The 19,830-nt window shown below is 49.2% G+C and overlaps 1 protein-coding gene and 1 pseudogene across 2 annotated transcripts; both read right to left on the bottom strand.

The window, feature by feature from the left end:
• Positions 1-8,211: 8,211 nt before the first annotated feature.
• LOC117096096 lies at positions 8,212-15,615 on the bottom strand (annotated as a pseudogene). The gene is made up of 11 exons (XR_004442344.1): positions 15,437-15,615; positions 15,118-15,311; positions 14,662-14,978; positions 13,700-13,915; positions 13,230-13,333; positions 12,660-12,729; positions 10,561-10,796; positions 10,169-10,244; positions 9,553-9,576; positions 9,082-9,203; positions 8,212-8,531 (listed from the first exon to the last, which is right to left on the bottom strand). The product of XR_004442344.1 is annotated as a ral-GDS-related protein-like (transcript).
• Positions 15,616-16,365: 750 nt separating this feature from the next.
• LOC117096535 (ral guanine nucleotide dissociation stimulator-like) lies at positions 16,366-19,455 on the bottom strand. The gene is made up of 5 exons (XM_033233949.1): positions 19,340-19,455; positions 19,025-19,046; positions 18,815-18,925; positions 16,679-16,841; positions 16,366-16,440 (listed from the first exon to the last, which is right to left on the bottom strand). Exons 1-5 carry the CDS (start codon positions 19,453-19,455, stop codon positions 16,379-16,381), a joined length of 474 nt encoding a protein of 157 aa, XP_033089840.1. The 3' UTR covers positions 16,366-16,378.
• Between the last annotated feature and the right edge of the window lie 375 nt (positions 19,456-19,830).

Here is a 19,830-nt window from a genome sequence, read left to right as displayed (position 1 = left end):
TAGTGATACTGAGGAACTGTCACCTGTGAGTCAATTTCCTGCCTTCTTTTCACTCAGGTCTATTTAGATCCTTTTACCTTAGATATTTGTTGTTTTTGTTCTTGTTGTTTTTCACTTAGTCATATTAGTTTATTGTCTGTGTTAGATAATAACCTCTTTCAGGGTTAGGATTTTTTATTATTTCTCCCAGTCTTTAGGATTCCTTTTTTTTTGTTTCATTGTTTTCTTTTCCCTGTAGAATTTGTAAAGTGTACCTAGTCTCACATGGTTATAGTTGCGTATGTTAGCAATGACTTTTGTGTTCAACACCCCATTTCCACGAAACACACAAACATGCATGTGCCTGCACGCGTGTGCGCCCACACACTCACACACACATGGAGCCAAGCCTTGCATTGTCTATGGGTGTAGTTTCCCTACTTTTTTTTTAGTGTTATGATGCTTTTTTACCTTTTGCAGCCTGTTTGCATAGATACAGGGTTTCCTAAAATATACACCCACTGTATGTTTTATTATAGGACCTTTACAGTTTCAAGATTGAGTTTAGGTCTTTAATTCATTTTGTGTGGATTTTGTGTATCGTGCATTTAAGGGTCCTATTTCAGTGTTTTTCCTGTGGATATTCAGTTTTCTCAAAATCAATAATTGAACCAGACTCTCCCTTTCCCATTGTATCTTTTTGGGGTTTTGAAAACTGTGTTCCCTACATATCACATTGGATAGAGTATTTGGTTGCCTCATTCTGTCACTTAGGTCCTCGTTCTGTGTTTGTGACTGTCATGGATTGTTTGAATAACTACAGATTGTTTTTTCCTTTATTATTTTCTTTGGTTCTAACCTTGGATTTTTCTTTTAGTGCTTTCTACTCTTATTATTATAGTTTAAAGGGTACATATGCAAGTTAGTTACATCTGTTGATTGCATGACGCTGAGACATGGGGCCCCGACAACCCCATAACCCAGGCAGTGAGCAGAGGGCCCACAGGGTGGGTCTTCAGCACACGCTCCCTCTCCCCTGTTTTTTATTGGTCTGGTGTCATTCCAGGTGTCTGTTGTTCTCTTTATGTTTGAGTCTGTTCAAAGTTTAGCTCCCGCTTATAAGTGAGAACATGTGGCGTTTAGTTTTCTGTTTGGGCCTTATTTCCAGTGGTCTGCAGTTTCCACCTTCTGTTCTCAGGTGATCCTCCCACCTCCGCTGCCAGATTAGATAGGACTACAGGTGCCCGCTACCACATCCAGCTAATTTTTGTGTTATAGACATGGGATTTCACAATTTTGCTTAGACTGGTCTCCAATTCTGGACTGAAGTGATCCACCTGCCTTGGCTTCCCAAAGTTCTAGAATTATAGCTGTGAGCCACTGTGCCGGCCTCTCATCCACTGTTGATGGCTAGGTTGATTCCATGTCTTTGAAAATGTGAGTAATACTGTCATGAACATATGAGTGTCTATGTCTTTCGGATAGAAGGATTGATTTTCCTTTGGGTAGATACACAGGAGTGGGCTTTCTGGGTGAGATGGTAGTTCTGTTTTCAGCTCTTTGAGAAATCCCCGATCTGCTTTCACCGGTGTCTGTACTAGTTTTCATCCCTACCAAAACGCACCAGCGTTTCGTTTTCTCGGCTGCCTTGCCAGCATGTGTTCCTTCTCTGTGTGGGCATCACCCTTGTGACCTGCGAGGGATGGCATCTCGTCATGCTTTTGATTGGCAGCTCTCTGGTAATGAGTGAGTTTGAGCATGTTTTCCTATTTGTTGGTTGCTTGCACATCGACTTTTGAGAAGTGTGTGTTCACATCCCTGGCGCGTTTATTAATGGGATATTCTTTTTCTGTTTATTCTCCTGGTCGACTTGTTGAAGGTCCTTGTAGATTCTGCATATTAGACGTTGGTCAAATGCACAATTTGGGAACGTGTTCTCCCATTCTGTATGCTGTCTGTTTACTCTGTTGTAGTCTCTCTTGCTGTGCAGCAGCTCTTTCAGGTATTTGGTCTGACTTGTCAGTGTTTGTTTTTGTTGCTGTTGCTCTTCAGGACTTAGCCATCTAAATGCTTTTCCAAAGCCTATGTGGAGAAGGATATTTCACAAGTTTTCTAGTAGGATTTTAATAGTTTGAGTTTTTACGTTTATATGTTTTATTCATCTTGAGATCCTCTTTGTGTCTGGTGAGAGGTAGGGGCCTAGTGTTATTCTTCTGCACATGGCTAGCTGCTTATTTCAACTCCATTGATTGAATAGGGTGTTCTTTTCCCTTCACTTACTTTTGTGGATTCTATGTTAGATCAGATAGTCTTCAGTGTGTGGTTTTACTTCTTGGTCCTCTCTTGTGTTCCACTGCTCTGTGTGGAAGCGGTTCCCTAACTTTTCCATGAAATTTGAAATCAGGAAATGTGATGTGTCCGATGTAGTCTGGATGTCTCAGGATTACTGAGGATGAAACTCAGGGCGCTTCATGGTCCCACATGAATCAGCAGCTGAATCAGCAGCGCGTATTTCTATTTATTTCAGCAAATGTGTTGCATAGTAAAGAAACAATAGAACGAGAGGGTAGAGTGGGGCGTTATGACCCATGCATACATTGTGGAATGATGAAATCAGGGTACTTAGTGTTTCTGTTATCTTTTCCCATTGTTTATTCCTTTATGCTGAGAATCTTCAGTATTCTGTCAAGCTGCTTTGAAAGTGATGTGCTGATACTGTTAACCCTGATCACCCTGCAGTGGAATAGAACAACAGAATTTTCTTCCTCTCATTTATGTGTAACTTTGTACCCTTTTACAATCCATGCCCATTACTCCTCTTTTCCCCCAATCTCAGGAAACCGATACTGTGCTCGCCAGGTGTTTGAGATAGTTTCTCAGATTCTGCATGTGTGAGATGACTCAAGGTTTGTTTCTCTCTCCGCTTGCTCATTTAATTTACCATCATGTCCTCCAGGTGCAACTGTGTGGTTCCCCACGATATGATTTCATTGTGGTTTTCTCTCTGAAGAGTATCCCGGTGTGAACATGTGGAACAGCTTCTTTCTCCCTTCGTCTGTGGATAAGCAGGTAGGTTGATGCTTACACTGGCTCTTGGGAACGGTGCTGGAATCCACATGAGTGGGTAGATCTATCTTTGGTGTCCTGATTTCAATGACTTTGAATGTATTCCTAGTAGTAGAATTGCTGGTTGAAATGGTAATTGGAGTCTTTTAAGGTTTGGAAGAACATCCAAGTGGTTTCTGTAGCGTGTGTACTAGTTTACCTTCTCATGAACTGTGGAGAAGAGTGTCTCTGTCTCTCTCTGGAAACACACCAGCATTTCCCTTTCTTTCAATGTTTTTCTTGTTTTGTAACGCTCATTCCAATTAGAATGAGATGGTGTCTAAGTGTGGTTTTGATTTACATTTTGCTTGTGGTTAGTGATGTTTGCCAGGTTATTGTGAGCTTGTTTCAATTTGATGTGTAAGACTGGGCAAAGGACGTGAAGACCTGAGATGGATGCACAGGTAAAAGATTCTGAATCAACATTACTGATCCTCACGAGAAGTCAATCAAAACCACACTGAGATAGCATCTCACTCCTGTGAGAACGAATGTTACCAAAATGGGACAACAGTTTCATTGCTGTAGAGTATGTGTGTATAACCAGCGGGTGCAAGGAACAATTTGATCTGTGTAAACGTAGCGTCATCATGAAGTCACAGTGTCTGGCATCTCTGTGAGCTCCAGACTTATGATTTCTCTGTGGAGAGAATATTCACAGCTGACCTTTGTAGCTGTTTTGAAAATTGTGGTTTTCCGTTCTTGCCTTTTGGCATAATGGCGTACGGCTCTGTCCAGGTTTCTGGTAAGGGCATGGATTTGTTTTTTATGGCTGTGTAGTGTTCCGTGGTGTGTATGTACCACATTTCCTTTCTCTGATCCACTGCTGATGGGCACCAAGGCTGATTCCATGTCTTTACCATTGTGAGTAGTGCTGCCGTGAACATACAAGTGCATGCGTGTTTTGGGTGGAAGGATTTTCCTTTGGGTAGATCCTTAGGAGTGGGATTGCAGCGCTGGGTGGTAGTTCTCTTTTAAGTTCTTTGAGAAATGTCCACACTGCTCTCCAGGGAGTCTGAACTAGTTTGCATTTCCCCGTACAGTGAACCTGCATTTCTTTGCTCATCTGCCCCACCAGCCTCTGTTGTTGTGGACTGTGTGTCATAATTGCCATTCTGACCAGTGTGAGATGGTATCGCAGTATGTTTCTGATTTGCATTTCTCTGATGATCAGTGAGATCGAACATGTTTTCATGCTCATTGGTTACTGGTACACCTCGTTTTAAGTGTGTGTTCATGCCCCTTGCCCATTTATAAGTTGGGTTTTTTTTCCTGATATTATTTGTTTAACATCTTTATGATAAATCTTGGATATTAGACGTTTTTCAGATGCATAGTTGAATATTTTCCCTCATTCTATAGGCTGTGTGCTGACTCTGTTGGTTGTTTCTTGTTCTGTGCAGCAGCTCTTTTGTGTATTAGGTCCCACTTACCAGTAAGTGCTGTTGTTGCCATTGCTTTTGGGGACTTGACATATAAATGCGTTGCCAAAGCCTCTGTCGAGAAGAGTATTTGCTAGATTCTCGTGCAGGATTTTTTTATAGTTTCAGGTCTTGGATTTTTATGTATTTGTGTATTTATTTAGAGACTGAGTCTTGCTCTGTTGTACAGGCTAGAATGCAATGGAGCGATCTCGGCGCACTCGACCCTCCACCTTCTGGGTTCAAGTGATTCTCCTGCCTCAGTCTCCCGAGTTGCTGGGAGTACAGGCATGTGCCACCATGCACAGCTAAGTTTTGTTCTTTTATTAGAGACAGGATTTCACCATGTCAGCCAGGGTAGTCTCTAACTCCCTGACCTCAAGTCATCCGCCCACCTCAGACTCCCAGAATGCTTGGATTGCAGGCATGAGCCCCCGCTCCTGGCCTGAGGTTTTGCATTTCAATCTTTGATTCATTTTGAGTTGCTTTCTGTACATGGTGAGACACAGGGGCTCAGTGTTATTTCTTCTGCATCTAGCTAGCCACTTACCCCAGCACCACTTACTGATAGGGAGTCCTTTCTCCATTGCTTATGTTTTTCAAATATCGGATGGTTTCAGGTGTGCAGGTTTACATCTGGGTCTTCCTTTTTTTTTTGGAGACGGAGTCTCACCCTGTGGCCCAGCCTGGAGTGCAGTGGCGTGATCTCAGCTCACTGCAAACTCCACCTCCCGGGTTCCCGCCATTCTCCTGCCTCAGCCTCCCGAGCAGCTGGGACTACAGGCGCCCGCCACCTCACCTGGCTAGTTTTTTTGTATTTTTTCAGTAGAGACGGGGTTTCACCGTGTTAGCCAGGATGGTCTGGATATCCTGACCTCGTGATCCGCCCGTCTCGGCCTCCCAAAGTGCTGGGATTACAGGCTTGAGCCACTGTGCCCGGCCTACATCTTTTTTTTTTTTTTTTTGAGATGGAGTCTGGCTCTGTCGCCCAGTGCTGGAGTGATCAGTCCAGATCTCAGCTCACTGCAAGCTCCGCCTCCTGGGCTTACGCCATTCTCCTGCCTCAGCCTCCCGGAGTAGCTGGGACTACAGGCGCCCGCCACCACGCTCAGCTAGTTTTTTGTATTTTTAGTAGAGACGGGGTTTCACCGTGTTAGCCAGGATGGTCTCAATCTCCTGACCTCGTGATCCGCCCATCTCGGCCTCCCAAAGTGCTGGGATTACAGGCTGGAGCCACCGCGTCCGGCCCCTACATCTTTTATTCATCTGAGTGAACTTTGGTACATGGTGAGAAGTAGAGGCCTAGTGTTACTTACTCTTCTGCATGTGGCTCGCTGCTTATCCCAAGACTATTGAAAGGGGAGTTCTTTCTCCATTACTTATTGTGTGTTTCATCCACAATCAAGTGGTATGAGGTATGTGGGTTTACTTCAGGTTCTCTGTTCTTTTCCACTTATCCATGTGGAAGCAGGTTCCTAGAGTTTGAGTGAAATTTCAAATCAGAGAGTGTGATGCATCCAGTGTAGTTTGGATTTCTCAGAATTGCTTTGGAAATGCAGGGCATTTCCTGGTCTCAGCATTGTTTCTTTCTATGTCCTTAAAAGCAATTTGCTCTATAATAAAGGTATACAATTGAAGAGTAGAATGGGACATTTTGATCCATGCATGTATACCTTGTGTAATGATGAAAGCAAGGCATTGACTGTCTCTGTTACCTTGTATAGTTATTATTAGTTCTCTGTGGTTGCAATATTCAAAATCCTTCTTTTCAGCCTTTTTTGGAAAATATGGTAGGATACTGTTAAGTCTAGATACCCTGCTGTGGAGTAGAACAGCTGAATTTATTCCTGTCATCTGAGTGTAACATTGTATCCATTTCCCAGTTCCTGCGGGGACTCCCCAACCCCCAGCCTCTCTTCACCACTGTGGAACTTTCTATTTCTAGGAGATAAAGTCGTTTAGAGAGAAAGTTGATCTCATTCTCACATGCATGGAATCATGCCGTGTTTGGCTTTCTCTGCCTGACTTATTTCGTTGAAGGTCATGTCCTCCAGGTTTCTGCACGTTGCTGCAGATGACATGGTTTCATGAATTTCTGTGGCCGAAGAGGATGCCATTGTGTACTGCAGTTTCTTTATCCCTTTTTCTGTGCATGAACAGGTAGGTTGATTGGATACCTTTGCTATTGTGAATAGCGCTTCAGTCGCCATAGGAAGGCCGGTATCTCTTCAACATAACGAATTCCATGTGTTTTCTGTGTATAACCAGTGGTGGGATTGCTAAGTGAAGGGGTATTTGTAAAACATTTAAGACAGCTTCAACTGTTTCGCTTTGTGTGTATAGTAATTGATGCATATTCCCACCAATAGTGTATAAAAGTGCCTTTTTCTGCGTTTCTACGTTGACCACTGCCTGTAAACTTATCTTTTTTTGTTGTTTTTGCTAAGTTTCATTCTAATTAGAGTGGGAGGTATCTGAGTGGTTTGCACTTAAACATTTGTGTAAGGATTAGTGAAGTTGAGCAACTTCTCTTTGACCTGTCAGTTAATTTCGTGTTTTCTTTTCAGATGTGCCTGTTCAGGTTCTTTGCCCAGTTTTAGGTTGGGTATTAGGTTTTGTTCATTTTCCCAGTTAGAGTAGTGTTAGTTTCTCATGCACGTTAGATAACAACCCCTTTCACAGATAGAATTCTGCTGAACTTTCTTTCAGTCTGTCGGATGCCTTCTTCAGTGGTTCATTGTTTCTCTTCCCCATGTGGAAGCTCTATAGTCCCATGTGTTTTCATTCACAATTGTTAGCACTGATTTTTGTGTCCCATCCAAAAAGATAAAAAATACGACAAAGTATTGCCAAATCAATTGCGTGGTCTAAGGGTTTCTTGCCATTGATAATTGTTGCTTTTGTTTTCTTTCTTTTTTGCAAACTGCATGCAGAGATACAAGTTTTGCTGAGATACAGACTCCCACTTTTCTTATAGGAGCTTGAGGCTCCAGGATTGGGTTTAGGTGTTTATTTTGTGTTGACTTGGTGGTATTACATGTTTCAGACCCTGAAATGTTGACTTCTTTGGCTTGTTTTTGTCTGATGTACCACAGTGTGGGTGTGCTCAAATTAAGCTGTGGGACATCCTTTACATACTGGGTTCAAGCGATTTTCTCCTTCCTTGATGTTCACTTAGGGGAGAGTTGTCAGAAAGTCTGGGAAGATCCATAGTGGAAAAAGTTTATCTGTGTTTCGTGGAGACTGATGGCCAGCTCCCTTCTGCCCAGGACTTCTGGAGAAGGCCAGCCCTACCGATTGCTTAAATACCTCCCATCTCCAGCCCTTCAGTAAATATTTAAGTGATTCATTAAATATTTAAACCTCAAGAAAGTAGAGTACCCCAGTGGAACTTGAGTTTGGCTAGAATTTAAGTTTGAGAGTAGCTGGGCAGTAGAACAAGTGTGGTAGATTGGGTAACATGCTATGATTTTTAAGGGTTTTTTTATTTTGTTTGTTTTCCTTAAACAGAGTTAACAATAATTAATTTGAACAAAGAAGGAAAATGTTCAGTGATTAGCATGCATAACGTGAACGCTGTTCCATGACTTGTTCAGCCATAGCCTCAATTCCACATATTGGACTATGAATCCTAAAGACTGGTATATAGTTACTGCACTGCGGTTACTTTTCTCATTCCAGCAACTATAGAACATTTTGAATAGCGTTTTAAAATTTTATTTTAAAGAAAGTTAAGAAAAAGCCGTTACTTATACACTAAACAATATAAACATAAAATGGTCTCCCGCCTGACTCACAAAAGTCCCATGGACTGATCCTGGCCAGTAGGAGCAGCTGGTGTTGAGGAGCAGGGTCCAGATGCAGCTGAGCTGCCAGCCACCTAGATGTGGTTCCCTGGTGTCCCCGGTCTGGGTGAAGGATGTTGCAGAGCCGGTGTTCTGGCCAGCATCCCGGTGGGGTCCCAGCCACTGCAGGATGGTGCCAGCCTACTAGGATTCAGGCTCCAGATGGCAGGACAGCTTGTAGCTACAGGACAGTGAGGCAGCTGTGAGGCCACCACGAGCCACATATCAGGTCCCCTCTCAGTGCCTGCCCAACTGGAATCCTGGGTCCCCAGCAGTCCCCATGCAACAGGGCTTGATGCTGGCTGTGGAGTCATGGGCATAGGCTCTCTGCAGCTGGCCGCAAGAGAGCCTCCTCTAGGCCAGGTGGGGTGGCTGACACCTGTACTGTCAGTACTTTGGGAGACTGAGGTGGGTGGATTACTTGAGGCCAGGAGTTTGAGACCAGCCTGGACAACATCGTGAAACCCCATCTGTACCAGAACAACAACAGCTGAGCAACAGGACATGGTGTCTGTACATGCTGTACCATGTCCTGGGACATGATGTACTGCAGTAGTCCCAGCTGCTTGAGAGGCTGAGGAAGGGCTTGAGACCAGGAGGCAGACATTGCAGTGAGCAGAGATGGTGACAACTGCAGTGCAGCCTGGGTGAGAGAGCCCGACCATGTTTTAAAAAAAAAAAAAAAAATGGAGAGCCTTCTCCCACTCTCTGCCCATGTGCTAGGCCCTCACCTCTCCTTGTCACTGAGCTGCTCCATCCTTGGGAAATAGGTGACAAATTTCTCAAGAGGCCCAAGTCTGTAATTCATGACAGCCACTTGGAGCAGCTGCATTTCCTGCAGAACACGGACCTCCTAGAGACAGAGGAGAGGTTGCTGACAGAGCCTGGGTGGAAGATGCTGAGGGGGCCTTCGGCAGGCAGGGAGAAGGGGCTGGTCCCTGGGGCAGTTTTCTGAGGGGGCCCCATGCAGCCCCCAGCCTGTTCTCAGAGTTGGATGTAAATAGCCCCTCCTGCAGGAACTGTCTTTGATTCCGTTCCATTTCCTGCTTTCTCCATTGGGATAGGTCTTCTCCTCCTGTGTGTGTCAAACCCTCCCAGTAAACCTAAGATGCAGAGGATGGAGCCAGGGAGTGTCCTGCCCAGGGTGGACTGTGACGTCCACATCCCCACACTCATCCAGCATGAGTGCCCCAGCTGCTCACCTTCCTCCTCTTGTTGGTGTTGCCCTGGAAGGCAGACAGAGTCCATCAGAAAGGTCCCTGGTCCTCAACCAGCCCCACCCCACCCCTTCCCATGCTGCATTACTGCCAGGGCCACCAGGGTCAGGGGATGTGCACATGACAGGGCTTGGACCTGCCTCAGGCTCCGGGCTCTAGAGCACGGGGGCATGGGAGCTGAGGCTCAGGGACACTCTGCCCCAACCCTCTCTGATGACAGGGAAACTGAGGTCTCTCATAGAAAGAAAGCACTCAGTGACCCTGGAACTGTCAGCCCAGCCCTTGGAGAGGCTCAATTTCACCCTCCTGTTATGGGACTACCCTAGGGAAAGGCAGAGTCCAGCTCAGCCCACACCTCAGCAGCTTTGCAGTCAGGCAGCTCTGCAGCTTCACCACTCGGGAATAGGGACTGGTGGCTGCTATGGAGCCTCCATCACCAAAAGGTGATAGATGGGCCTGACACTCCCACCTACAGGAGCAGCTGTGAGGCTCTCAGGAGAGGAGGTTTGCCAAGGGCTGAGATCTAAGGGCTCGGTCCAGGACCCTCTACTCCAAGCCTCAGCATTCTGGTTCCCAACCAGCCTGCGCCAGGCTCACTCACATCCAGATCGTCCGGGATGGCCGAATCCAACCTCTGTAACACAGTCAGAAAATCCCCCCAGGAAGGGGACCACGCCCTGTGCCAAGGATGGGTGAGGTGTTGGTACTTGTAGTTGTGATGGGTATTGGCCCTCAGTTGCCTGCCCAAGGTTCTGTCTCATGAAATCCCATCAGCCCCTGTCTCCCAGAACCCCCCTCTCCAGGTCTCCCGGTTGGAGTAGTCAAAGATCCTCAGCTGCCTTTCCCAATTCTCTGCCTTCTCTATCCCAGCTGACCTCCAAGTCTAGCAGGCACTCCTAGTTACCTCTATAGTGAGATTTTAACAATTCACAAGGGCATGTGATCCCAGCCTTACCCTTCCCCACATCCACTCTGAGTCCAGCTTCCTCATACCCTTGCTCTGGTCTCTCAAATAGGTGGTTTTCCAGACCCAGTGTCCACAGGAGGACAGGGCTGGGGAGGAAGTCTCTGTGATCTTGACATGGAGGCCTGCAGCTGGCGGGGAAGGGAGCCCTGTCCTCTGATCCCCTGCGGCCTCTGCACGCTGAAGCCTCGCTCTTCTGCCTCCGCAGCCTCATCTGGGCTCTCTGGGGGTTCCTCTCCTGGGTGGCCACCTTAAACCTCCCCGCCTGCCAGGTGTCAGTGACAGAGACAGTCAGGCTCTCCTCCCTTCCCCCAGTTACACCCCAGCCACCCCACACTTGGATCCCCAGGGACTGGCGTGAGTTGCCTGGCACAGTGCTCATACCACTGGCCCAGCTCCACACTCCCTGTGTGTGTCACCCACTCATGCAGCCGGGCCTCCCTGAGACTGTTTCTCTTCTATAAAGAGTGATGAAAACCGGCCGGGCGCGGTGGCTCTAGCCTGTAATCCCAGCACTTTGGGAGGCTGAGACGGATGGATCACGAGGTCAGGAGATCGAGACCATCCTGGCTAACACGGTGAAACCCCGTCTCTACTAAAAAATACAAAAAACTAGCCCGGCGAGGTGGCGGGCGCCTGTAGTCCCAGCTACTCGGGAGGCTGAGGCAGGAGAATGGCGTAAACCCGGGAGGCGGAGCTTGCAGTGAGCTGAGATCCGGCCACTGCACTCCAGCCTGGGCGATAGAGCAGGACTCTGTCTCAAAAAATAAAAAGATTTTTTAAAAAAAGAGTGATGAAAACCACAAGTACCTCACAGGACCTCCTGAGTACTGTTTCCTGTAGCTGTTGCCATTGTTCTCACCCTCATCCCTCTGAGGAAGAACTAGGCATGAGCACCCTGATATTATTTTCTTTTCTTGAATCTCATTTCCATCCTGTGAGGGCTGCACTACAGGCTCAGCATCTTTTCATTTTCCAGATGAGGGGAGTGACTCCTCAAAGACCCGAAAGAGAAGGCGCCTCCTCCCCATCCTCGAGGCTCTGTCTCGCTACCTTCACCCCATATCCCAGCACCACCACCCATCATGGTCGTGTTCTCTGGAATCTCTTGAGTGTCTAGGTCTCCAGCCAGGCACAGTCATGATGGGAAAGGGACAGGGCGTTTTAGGAGACCTGGTTAAGTGGCACCTGGCTATCCGAGCCCTACTGGAGTCTGTGCCACACAAACTGGGTTTGAGCCATGCCAAAGGTTTTGCCTCGCCAACAATCCCCCAGGGGACTTCTGTGCACAGAACTCTCTTCCTCCACGCAGGAAGTGGCCTCCTGAGGCGTCATTCTCTGACAGACATGGTTGGGTTTTCCAGAATCCTGGGTTGGGTGACAAGTCGCCTTCTCATTTGCATGGAGGATTCTGAGATCTGGTCAGGGGGGATCCCCTAGGAATGCATGAATCCCCCAGATATTTGTCATGGGCATGTGTCACTGCTACTTGGTGAGAATCCTGTGACATGACCATTTTCGGGTGTCTGCAACGGGCAGAGCAGGGAGTCCCGGCAAACACATATGTCTGTCCGAAGTATGTCCATTGGTACCCAAAGCTGGGTGATCCACTGGACTCCCTGGCACATGAGCTTCCTCTGTTGTTGTTCCCCCTCTCCCTCAATGTGGGCAGAAGCCCCTGCCCATGGAGGTGCGCTGCAGACAGAAGCAGCAGCAGAGGCCTGGCTTCCTGAGGAATTGCTGGCCAGTTTGAGGAAGGAAGAAAGTCCCACCTACCATGACCACCCCGAAGCCCGGAGGAAGCTCCATGCCAGCAGCATGGACCAGCATGGGAGCCAGAGCCCTGCTAATGCTGCAGCTCATCACCCCCACTCCGCAGCCCAGCAGCCATTGCCACATCCCATTTCCAGGGCCTCCTGCCCCTCTGCCACCACATGCCCATGGACCCACACACCTCTCTTCCTGTTGGCCCAAGGTAGGCATGGAGGGAATTTTTCAAGTCCACTTTTAGTAGGTAAGTCAAAACATTACAAAATAACCACTGCACACTGGGTCCAATGCCCTTCCAAACTCACTCTTTCCTGTGACCCTTAAACATTTGTCCCACATCTCCCAGACTGCACTGTACCTTGATCAGCAGGTCCCTCTTCACTGCAGTGTCTTTTTCACAGAGTTCTTTTAGATATTTTGTGCTTTTGCTATGGACAGAGGAAAGAAAGAAGGGTAAATTTGGGAATAACTGGGCAGATTTGTGAGTTCCAATCCAATCCCTTTTGTTTGAAAACCCAGAGAATCCCAACTTCCTGAGTGAGTGTTTCCAGTGGGGTCCTCTGATGACAAGGGCTCCAGAGGACCAGGGTGGGACCTGTCATGCTCCTCCCCTGGCCCATCTCCACTTCACATAAGCCCCTGCGTGTTCACAGTTAGCTTCCAGCTGGACACAGGTCCACTGCTGGGTGCAAACACCTGAAAGCCTCCAGTTGGCTCTAGTCTGTTCCTGATGGTTAAAAACCCTTAGTCCCGAGTTGGAAATCCTTGCCGAGAAGTCCAGGGCAGCGTAGTGACCACACCCACCAGCCCATCCCTGCCTCCAGTGTCCCTGGTCTCCAAGAACCTTTCAGAATCGTTGAGGGCACATGGGGAGACCTATGGGTCCCTAGGTCAACCCTGGTGCTCCAGTGGAGAGAGCCCCCCTCACCTGGTCACTGCTGCTTATGTCTTGTGTAGCTGATGTATTGGGTCGCTGCACAGAGCAGAGACGATGGCGTGCACCGAGGAGAAGTTGTTGAGGCTTAGGCACTCCTAGAGAGGGAAGAGTGAGCTGTGAGGTCCAGAGTTGGAGCCCGGCCCACTTCAGCCTCAGCCCCCTCTGCTGAGATCTCCCCTCCTGGTCAAAGCAGAGGCCCAGGGAGCCTCAGAAGGGCACACCTGGGGCCTAGTGAATGTCAGTCATCTAGGAGGATTGTAGTTTAACCCAAGGGAGAGCCCAGGTCGGAAGTGAGCAGCCCCCACTGGGCCATGGGTGTCAAGGTCAGTGAAGCTCTGGCAAGAAGGCTTAGGGGATGTGCAGGGCTCAGGCCAGAGATACAGATGCCAATCCTGAAAGCCAATGGAGGAGACAGTTCCCCATTTTTAAAGAGGGAATCCTCAGGCCCAACCATGGCTTACCCTAGCCACCTTGATCCAGTGCTCCACCACCCTGGCCCTGTCGCAGGCCCTCATGCTTTGGTCCCCGAGGCAGGAGGTGGTGACACAGTTGGTGAGCCTTTTGAAGTGTGCGATGGTGGCACAAACTGTGGGTGCCACGTGCTCATTCTGCTTCTTCTGTTGTTGGCCCCAGATGCAGCTGAGGCATTCGTAGAGCACCACCTTCTTGAACAGCTCCTTTTGGGGAGGAGGAGAGTATCACGGACAGAGCACACCAACTCTGAGTCACCCACAGTCCCAGGCAGGGACTGAGCTCACAGTCATCCATGGTCTCTGGCAGGAACCGAGCTGGAGCTCAGAAAGCTTTAAAATGGGCTCCAGACATGTGGGAGTCCCTGGGTTTGATTTTCTGCCCACTGAGGGCCCTGAATGCATTATGGCCCAGAACCCAACAAGAGTGGGGAGAGAGAGTGACATTTTCTCCCAGGCCATCCGCACTCCAAGTGGCTCAGGCCTGCCCGTCCCAAGGCCTCGTTTTCCTCCCATCCCAATCAGCCACCTTCTTCTCTCCCTACTGGTGCACTTTCCTTGTAGCAGCTGCAACTATGGGCTCTGTTGGTGTGTCTGCCATAGAATCTAGTACGCATCAGGTACCTAATAAGCACTGAGGGTAGTGAGGCTCCTGAGGTGAGTGACCCATGGCCCTGCCTGTGCCTCAGTGAGCACCTGCACTGTCCTGCTTTTGGTCCATCCCCTGTCATTCAGTCTGCACAGTCACTCTGTGTAGCTGGCATGGACGATGTCCCATATCTGCTGTCCACATGCAGACAGGGAAGGCTTGTGGGTGAGGAAACTCATCCAGGTCTCACGGTTGGTAAGAAGTGGGGCTGACATTCAACCCAGGGCATTGGCCGCTCCTCAGGGAGAGGCTGGTCTGAGACAGGTGGTGCCAGAGGCACAGCCTGCAAAGCCCAGCTGCTCACCACATCCATGAGGGTCAGCTGCTCTGCCAGCAGCCTGGGAGGGAAGGTCGTGATGTCAGGCAGCTCCTCAGGGGGTTGGTTCTTTACAGGACAGGGACAGGGGGACTCTGGGGCTGACTGTGGCTCCAGCAGTGTCCCTGGAGGGGGCCCTTCCCCTGCTGCTGGTGCTGGTCCTGGTGCTGAATGTAGATATCCTGGTGCACCCAGGGCTGTAGGTGACTCTGGCTCCAGAGCAGGCCCCAGGTCCGCCAGCAGTGGTGGTGCTGGCTCCAGGGTTGGCATTGTTAATGCGTGTTGCCCAGGAGGTGGAGCAGGATCTGGAAAAGGAGAAAAGGTCACCACACCAGTCACTTTTCACTGGGCTTTCCAAGCACAGAAATGACCGGATGGAATGTAAGGGAATTGTAGGCTAAAACACCACCCCCGGAAAGTCTTCCAGACTGCAAGCCACCTCACCACCTGGCTTGGCCTCGTTGGGCTCCGGAAGCACCAACTGGCCTAGGACAAGTTCCTGGTGGTCCTCCATGCCCAGTCCAGGCCAGGCGAAGTTCCTGAAGGCCAGCTTTATCCGGAAAGATGACCGTTGCGGGGGCTGATAGCAAACTGAAGTGTTTTCAAGGGACCAGGTGAACAAAATGGAGGTGGTGGTGCTGGTGATGGAGTGAACAGCTGAGTCAGAGGCCTGACCTTCTCCCACACAACCTTCCAGGGCACCCTTGTGTGGTTCTGGGTGCCTGGCCTGTTGCTGCCTGTGTAGAGGACAGCCCCACCATACCCCAAGCCATCAGTGCTGTCCTGGAAGGGGCAGACCTGGCCATGCAGCAGGGCTGTACAGACCCTTGTGCACCCCAGTGTCCCACTGACATTCTCTTCCCTATGGTCCTAGAGCACAGCGCTGTGCACCTGATTACTCAAGACTTCAGCTCCAGGGTGATTTGTGAGCAGGTTGCTCATCAAAGCTCCAGCTGTGGGTCTGCTGGTCCTAGGGTTAGGAGGATAGGGGCAGATGTAGAGTGGAGGAGGACAGGGAGAGAAGGGAAGTCACGGTACTCGGGATGGGTCTCTTGGTGGCCAGCTGTGACCCCGGCCTCCCCTCTCCTTTGCAGGGCACCTAAGTCTCCATTTACAGAACTCACTATTTCCCTCTTGCGAGAGAAGTCTCCAGATGTCAGCCTTCTCGTGGGAATTTTAAGAAGTATGAGCCCCAGGGCTCCTTTAGTCTCTCCCCAGTCAGAGTCCACATTTTTGTCCCATGTTTTGTGGGTGAAAAAGCCCTTCAGAATCCTAAACCCACCCAGTTTATACTTGTTGCTGGGCTCCATCATTCTAGTCAGAATCTGGGAGGATGCAACCATACGTAGAGGAGGCCACGAGTGTTTCACCTCTAACATTCTGTAGATATGACCTGTTCATTCTGTCACCTGTGAGTGCCTGACTCCTGAGTAGAATCGAGTCCCAGGGATTGTCATCTGCTTTATGAAATTATGCCAAGCCACAAGAAGAACGTTGCACAAATGAGGTATTTTGTATGTATGTGTTGAATGAGTGAACCCCAACCATTGGAGAACGCCAGTGAGCCTCTCCAGATATCTGAGTGGGCCTGAGGCTCTTTTTTTTCAGCACCAAGGGACCCCTCCTCTTCTGTCTGTGTCAAGAAGAAAGACCAGCCAGAAGGAATCTCAGACGTCATTTTCCAATGCCATTGCAGACTTGCTCTCTATGAGCTTTTCCAAACAGAGAGGGATATTGGCCATTGATGCAGAATGCTGAGAGCTGCTTCTGTGCAGGGGGAAAGTAATAAACATGAATCACAGCACCCCCAGCAGATTTTCTGGAGTTTTAGGCTCTAAGGAACCATGTCTTAGATCGTTCAGTCCCTACAAGAACTTTGTGAGGTTCATCTTCTCACTACTCCGTGTTCCAGAGGAGCCAACTGAGGCTCTGAGAGCTGCATCTTCGAGACACAGCCAGTAGGGGACAGAGGCATCTCTGTGCCTTGGAGAGGATGGGCACTCACCTTCTACCAAAAAGTGTGTCATGGTGATAAAGTCCCAGGAGGGACCCAGGCAGGTGGCATAGGAGAAGATGGGTTTAGTTAGCAAGGCTGGAACCAGGGACTCCAACAGCTTCTCCCCTGTGCCGGGCTGGAAAGTTGGCATCCTGCAGATCTCATTTCCATACTAGGGGAACAAGGAGGGACATGGGAGTCAGTGGTAACACCATGAACCACCAGAGGATCGGGATCTGGAACTCACACCAAGCAGCAGCAGCCATTCAGGGACTTGTGCATGTGGAGAACCTGGGTGCCCATGGTGAAAAGGGTTCTAGGCTTTCAAGGTAAAATTGCATGTGAGGATGGAGAAAATGGAAAATGATTTTGGAAATGGAAATCATTTTGGAAATGGAAAATGGAAAAATGATTCATGCCTTCAAGGCATCTTCACAGTGTTTGTCATCTGTGGGGCAATGGCACTGTGTGTATCAACAGCCTGCACGAGGAGCATCATCCCTGCAAGTCCTCAAGGCCTGGGGAGGCGTCGTCCCCTCCTCATTTTAGCGACAGGGCACAGGACAAGACACTCTAGAAGAACACTGTGACTTAAAGGGACATGATTGTTTTTGTTGTTGCCTGAACGTGAGTCTGGAGAAACAGCTACAGCCATCCCAGCCCTGGGCAAGGGGAAAATGCTGAAAGACTCCAGCGTGGGAGGAAGCGCATCCCAAGATCCAGGATCTGCCAGGCGACTCGGGGAAGAGAAACTGCAGGCAGGTATGGAACCCGGGAAAGGTTACGCAAATGTATGTTTGAAACTGGAAATGAAACAAGGTGATTTTCTTTGCCACACAGACGACAGATTGGCAAAAAGTTAAAAGCATGTTAGTATTCAGGGGAGGCTGTGTTCAGAGATGCAGCTACTTTCAGAGGCTACTGGTGACTGTGTGACCAGCTGGAGCCCTTTTGGAAAGTCAGCTGGCTAGAGCTGTTGAAACTTGCTATCTGCACATCCTTTCACCCAGATACTCTTTCCTGGGTGTGTGTCTGCCGCAGGGGCTTTGTATATTTTATGGGTTGAATTGTGTCCCCTCCCCCAAATGTAACTTTCTATTCTCAACCCCAGAGACTCAGAATTTCACTGTGTTTTGACGCAGAGTTCTCCAAGAGGTAATTCAGGTGAAGTGAGTTTATTAAGGTGGCCCCTAATTTAATATGCCTGGAGTTCTTACAAGGAGAGGTGGTCAGCGCACAGAGACGTTGAAGAGAAGACCCTGTGCTGACTGAGATAGAAGTCAGCCACCTCCAAGGCAAGGAGAGAGGCCCAGAGAAACCACCCCAGTCTGACAGCTTGACGTTGGACTTTTAGTCTCCAGAATTGTGAGGAACCGAATTTCTGTGATTAAGCCCTTCAGTCAGCGTGCCATGTTATGGCAGCCCTGGGAAACTGCTCCAGCCTAGTAGGACACGCATGGGATTATGTTCCCTGTAGAAAGGCTGCCTAGAAAGGGAATTTTATCATGACAGGCTCCACCGGCACCGAGAGGCTGACCCGCTGTGGAGCACGGCCTCCCTTAAGGAATATTACAGTGACATGCGAAGGTGCAGCTCTTGCCTGGTGGGTCTGCAGGGATGAATTCTGTGAGATGACACTTTAAACACAGATGCATAGAGTAGCTTCATCTTCTTTTGTTGTAATCAATGCCCCGCCGCCCCGCCCCCCCCGCCCCCCTTGTTTGTGTAAAAGTGTTGGATTTTAAATCCTAGAGGAGGTCTAGCAGGGCAATGGAGCTGCCTGTTGCCGGAGATCCACTTAGGGTGGGGAGTTAAAATGATAACAATATGAGTATGTTGCTACAGTGTTATCACTGTACTCAATTCTTGTGACAACATGCTGAGATACTCCTGGCATAGCATAAAGTGAAAACAGATGGATTTTCTCTGATCTTGCTCTGATAGGCGAGAGGGGCTTTGCCTGTAACCAAGTTGCCACTGGGGACTGATGGCAGCTAGATTTATTTGGGACAGGACAGTGGGTCACTCAAGTGTGAAAGCCCTAGGACAGAGCTTAGGGAGTCCCCATATTCATGTCTGAGTCCTGGGCCCACCCTGGTGTTTTGGAGTCCCTGTCTGTGGAGACCCTTCTGTGCCCCATCTCACCCCAGACCAGCACTGGCCGTAGTTGGTGGCGGTGGACCCCTGCCCTTCTTTGAAGAAGATGGAGAAATGGAATCCATCCAACAGCTCCTGTTTGATCTGCTGTGTGGAGCTCTGCAAAGAGAGTGCCCAAGAGGTGTCAGTGGCCTGCCTGGCTGACCCCACAGTGGCACACCCCCATTAGAACTCCTTCCTGGCATCCCCTTCCCCAACAGGATTTGGCACATAGGAGCATCTGCATAGACCTCCAGCCAGAGAAGGTTGAGGTCTCCGGCAGATGAATTGAGATTCACATCTGAGCAGCAAACTGTGTCCTTGACACTGAACTTCCCATCCTGCCAGGCATGGTCTGGGCAGTGAACCTGACATACCTACCAGGCTCCAAACACCTGACAACCTACCTGCTCCTGTCCAGGGAGGGCCCCTCATCTCCTGTTTCCCCCAAACATATGGGGAGGGACTCGGTGCTGCCCTGATGGGCACAGCTGAGGCCTGGCCTGGACGGGCCTGCCCTGGGCCCTGTGTTACCTGTGGGTGCCTTCTGGCAAAGGGCCAGAGGCGTCAAGGGTGAGGGTTGAACCAATGTCTATATTCTCGTGAGAGTCTCGTTTTGGCCTCTTCTCCGACGAGGAGGTCGGCAGCATGTCGGGACACAGCAGGAGAACATGTTGTTCTGTCGAGCATCTCCTACCAAGTGAGCTGGAAATGGGGCTGTCTCTAGAATATGGGTGCCTAGTTACCAGAATTCTAAGTTCTGTTGGGGATCTGTCAGTAAGGAAGTGAGGTCACATCTTGTAGGTTCCATCCTGTAAGCTCCTCTTCTCCATAAGACCTACTCAAAGGTCCCTCTGGGTTTCTGACTGCTCACCCTCCCCCGTCAACTCCTTACCTGTTCACCATTATGCAAAGGTGTGCCCCTTCAGCACCTTGAGAGGAGAAGACTGGGATATAACTGGGGTCCCAGGTTTGAGGAGCCAGTGCTGGGTCAAAAAGCCTTTATCTTAGCAGTTTTGAGACCC

Source organism: Trachypithecus francoisi, unplaced genomic scaffold (assembly GCF_009764315.1).
Source record: "Trachypithecus francoisi isolate TF-2019V2 unplaced genomic scaffold, Tfra_2.0 Lachesis_group14, whole genome shotgun sequence".
Taxonomy (NCBI): domain Eukaryota; kingdom Metazoa; phylum Chordata; class Mammalia; order Primates; family Cercopithecidae; genus Trachypithecus; species Trachypithecus francoisi.
This window is presented reverse-complemented; position numbering and strand designations above follow the sequence as displayed.

Excerpts from the sequence above, each read along its gene's own strand:
- LOC117096535 (XM_033233949.1), bottom strand. The coding sequence starts at position 19,455 with ATGCTGCCGACCTCCTCGTCGGAGAAGAGGCCAAAACGAGACTCTCAC. Across the intron at positions 19,047-19,339 it reads TTGCCAGAAGGCACCCACAG|ATGCTCCTATGTGCCAAATC; the intron begins GTAACACAGGGC and ends AGGTCTATGCAG. Across the intron at positions 16,842-18,814 it reads ACGGCCAGTGCTGGTCTGGG|TATGGAAATGAGATCTGCAG; the intron begins GTGAGATGGGGC and ends TTGTTCCCCTAG.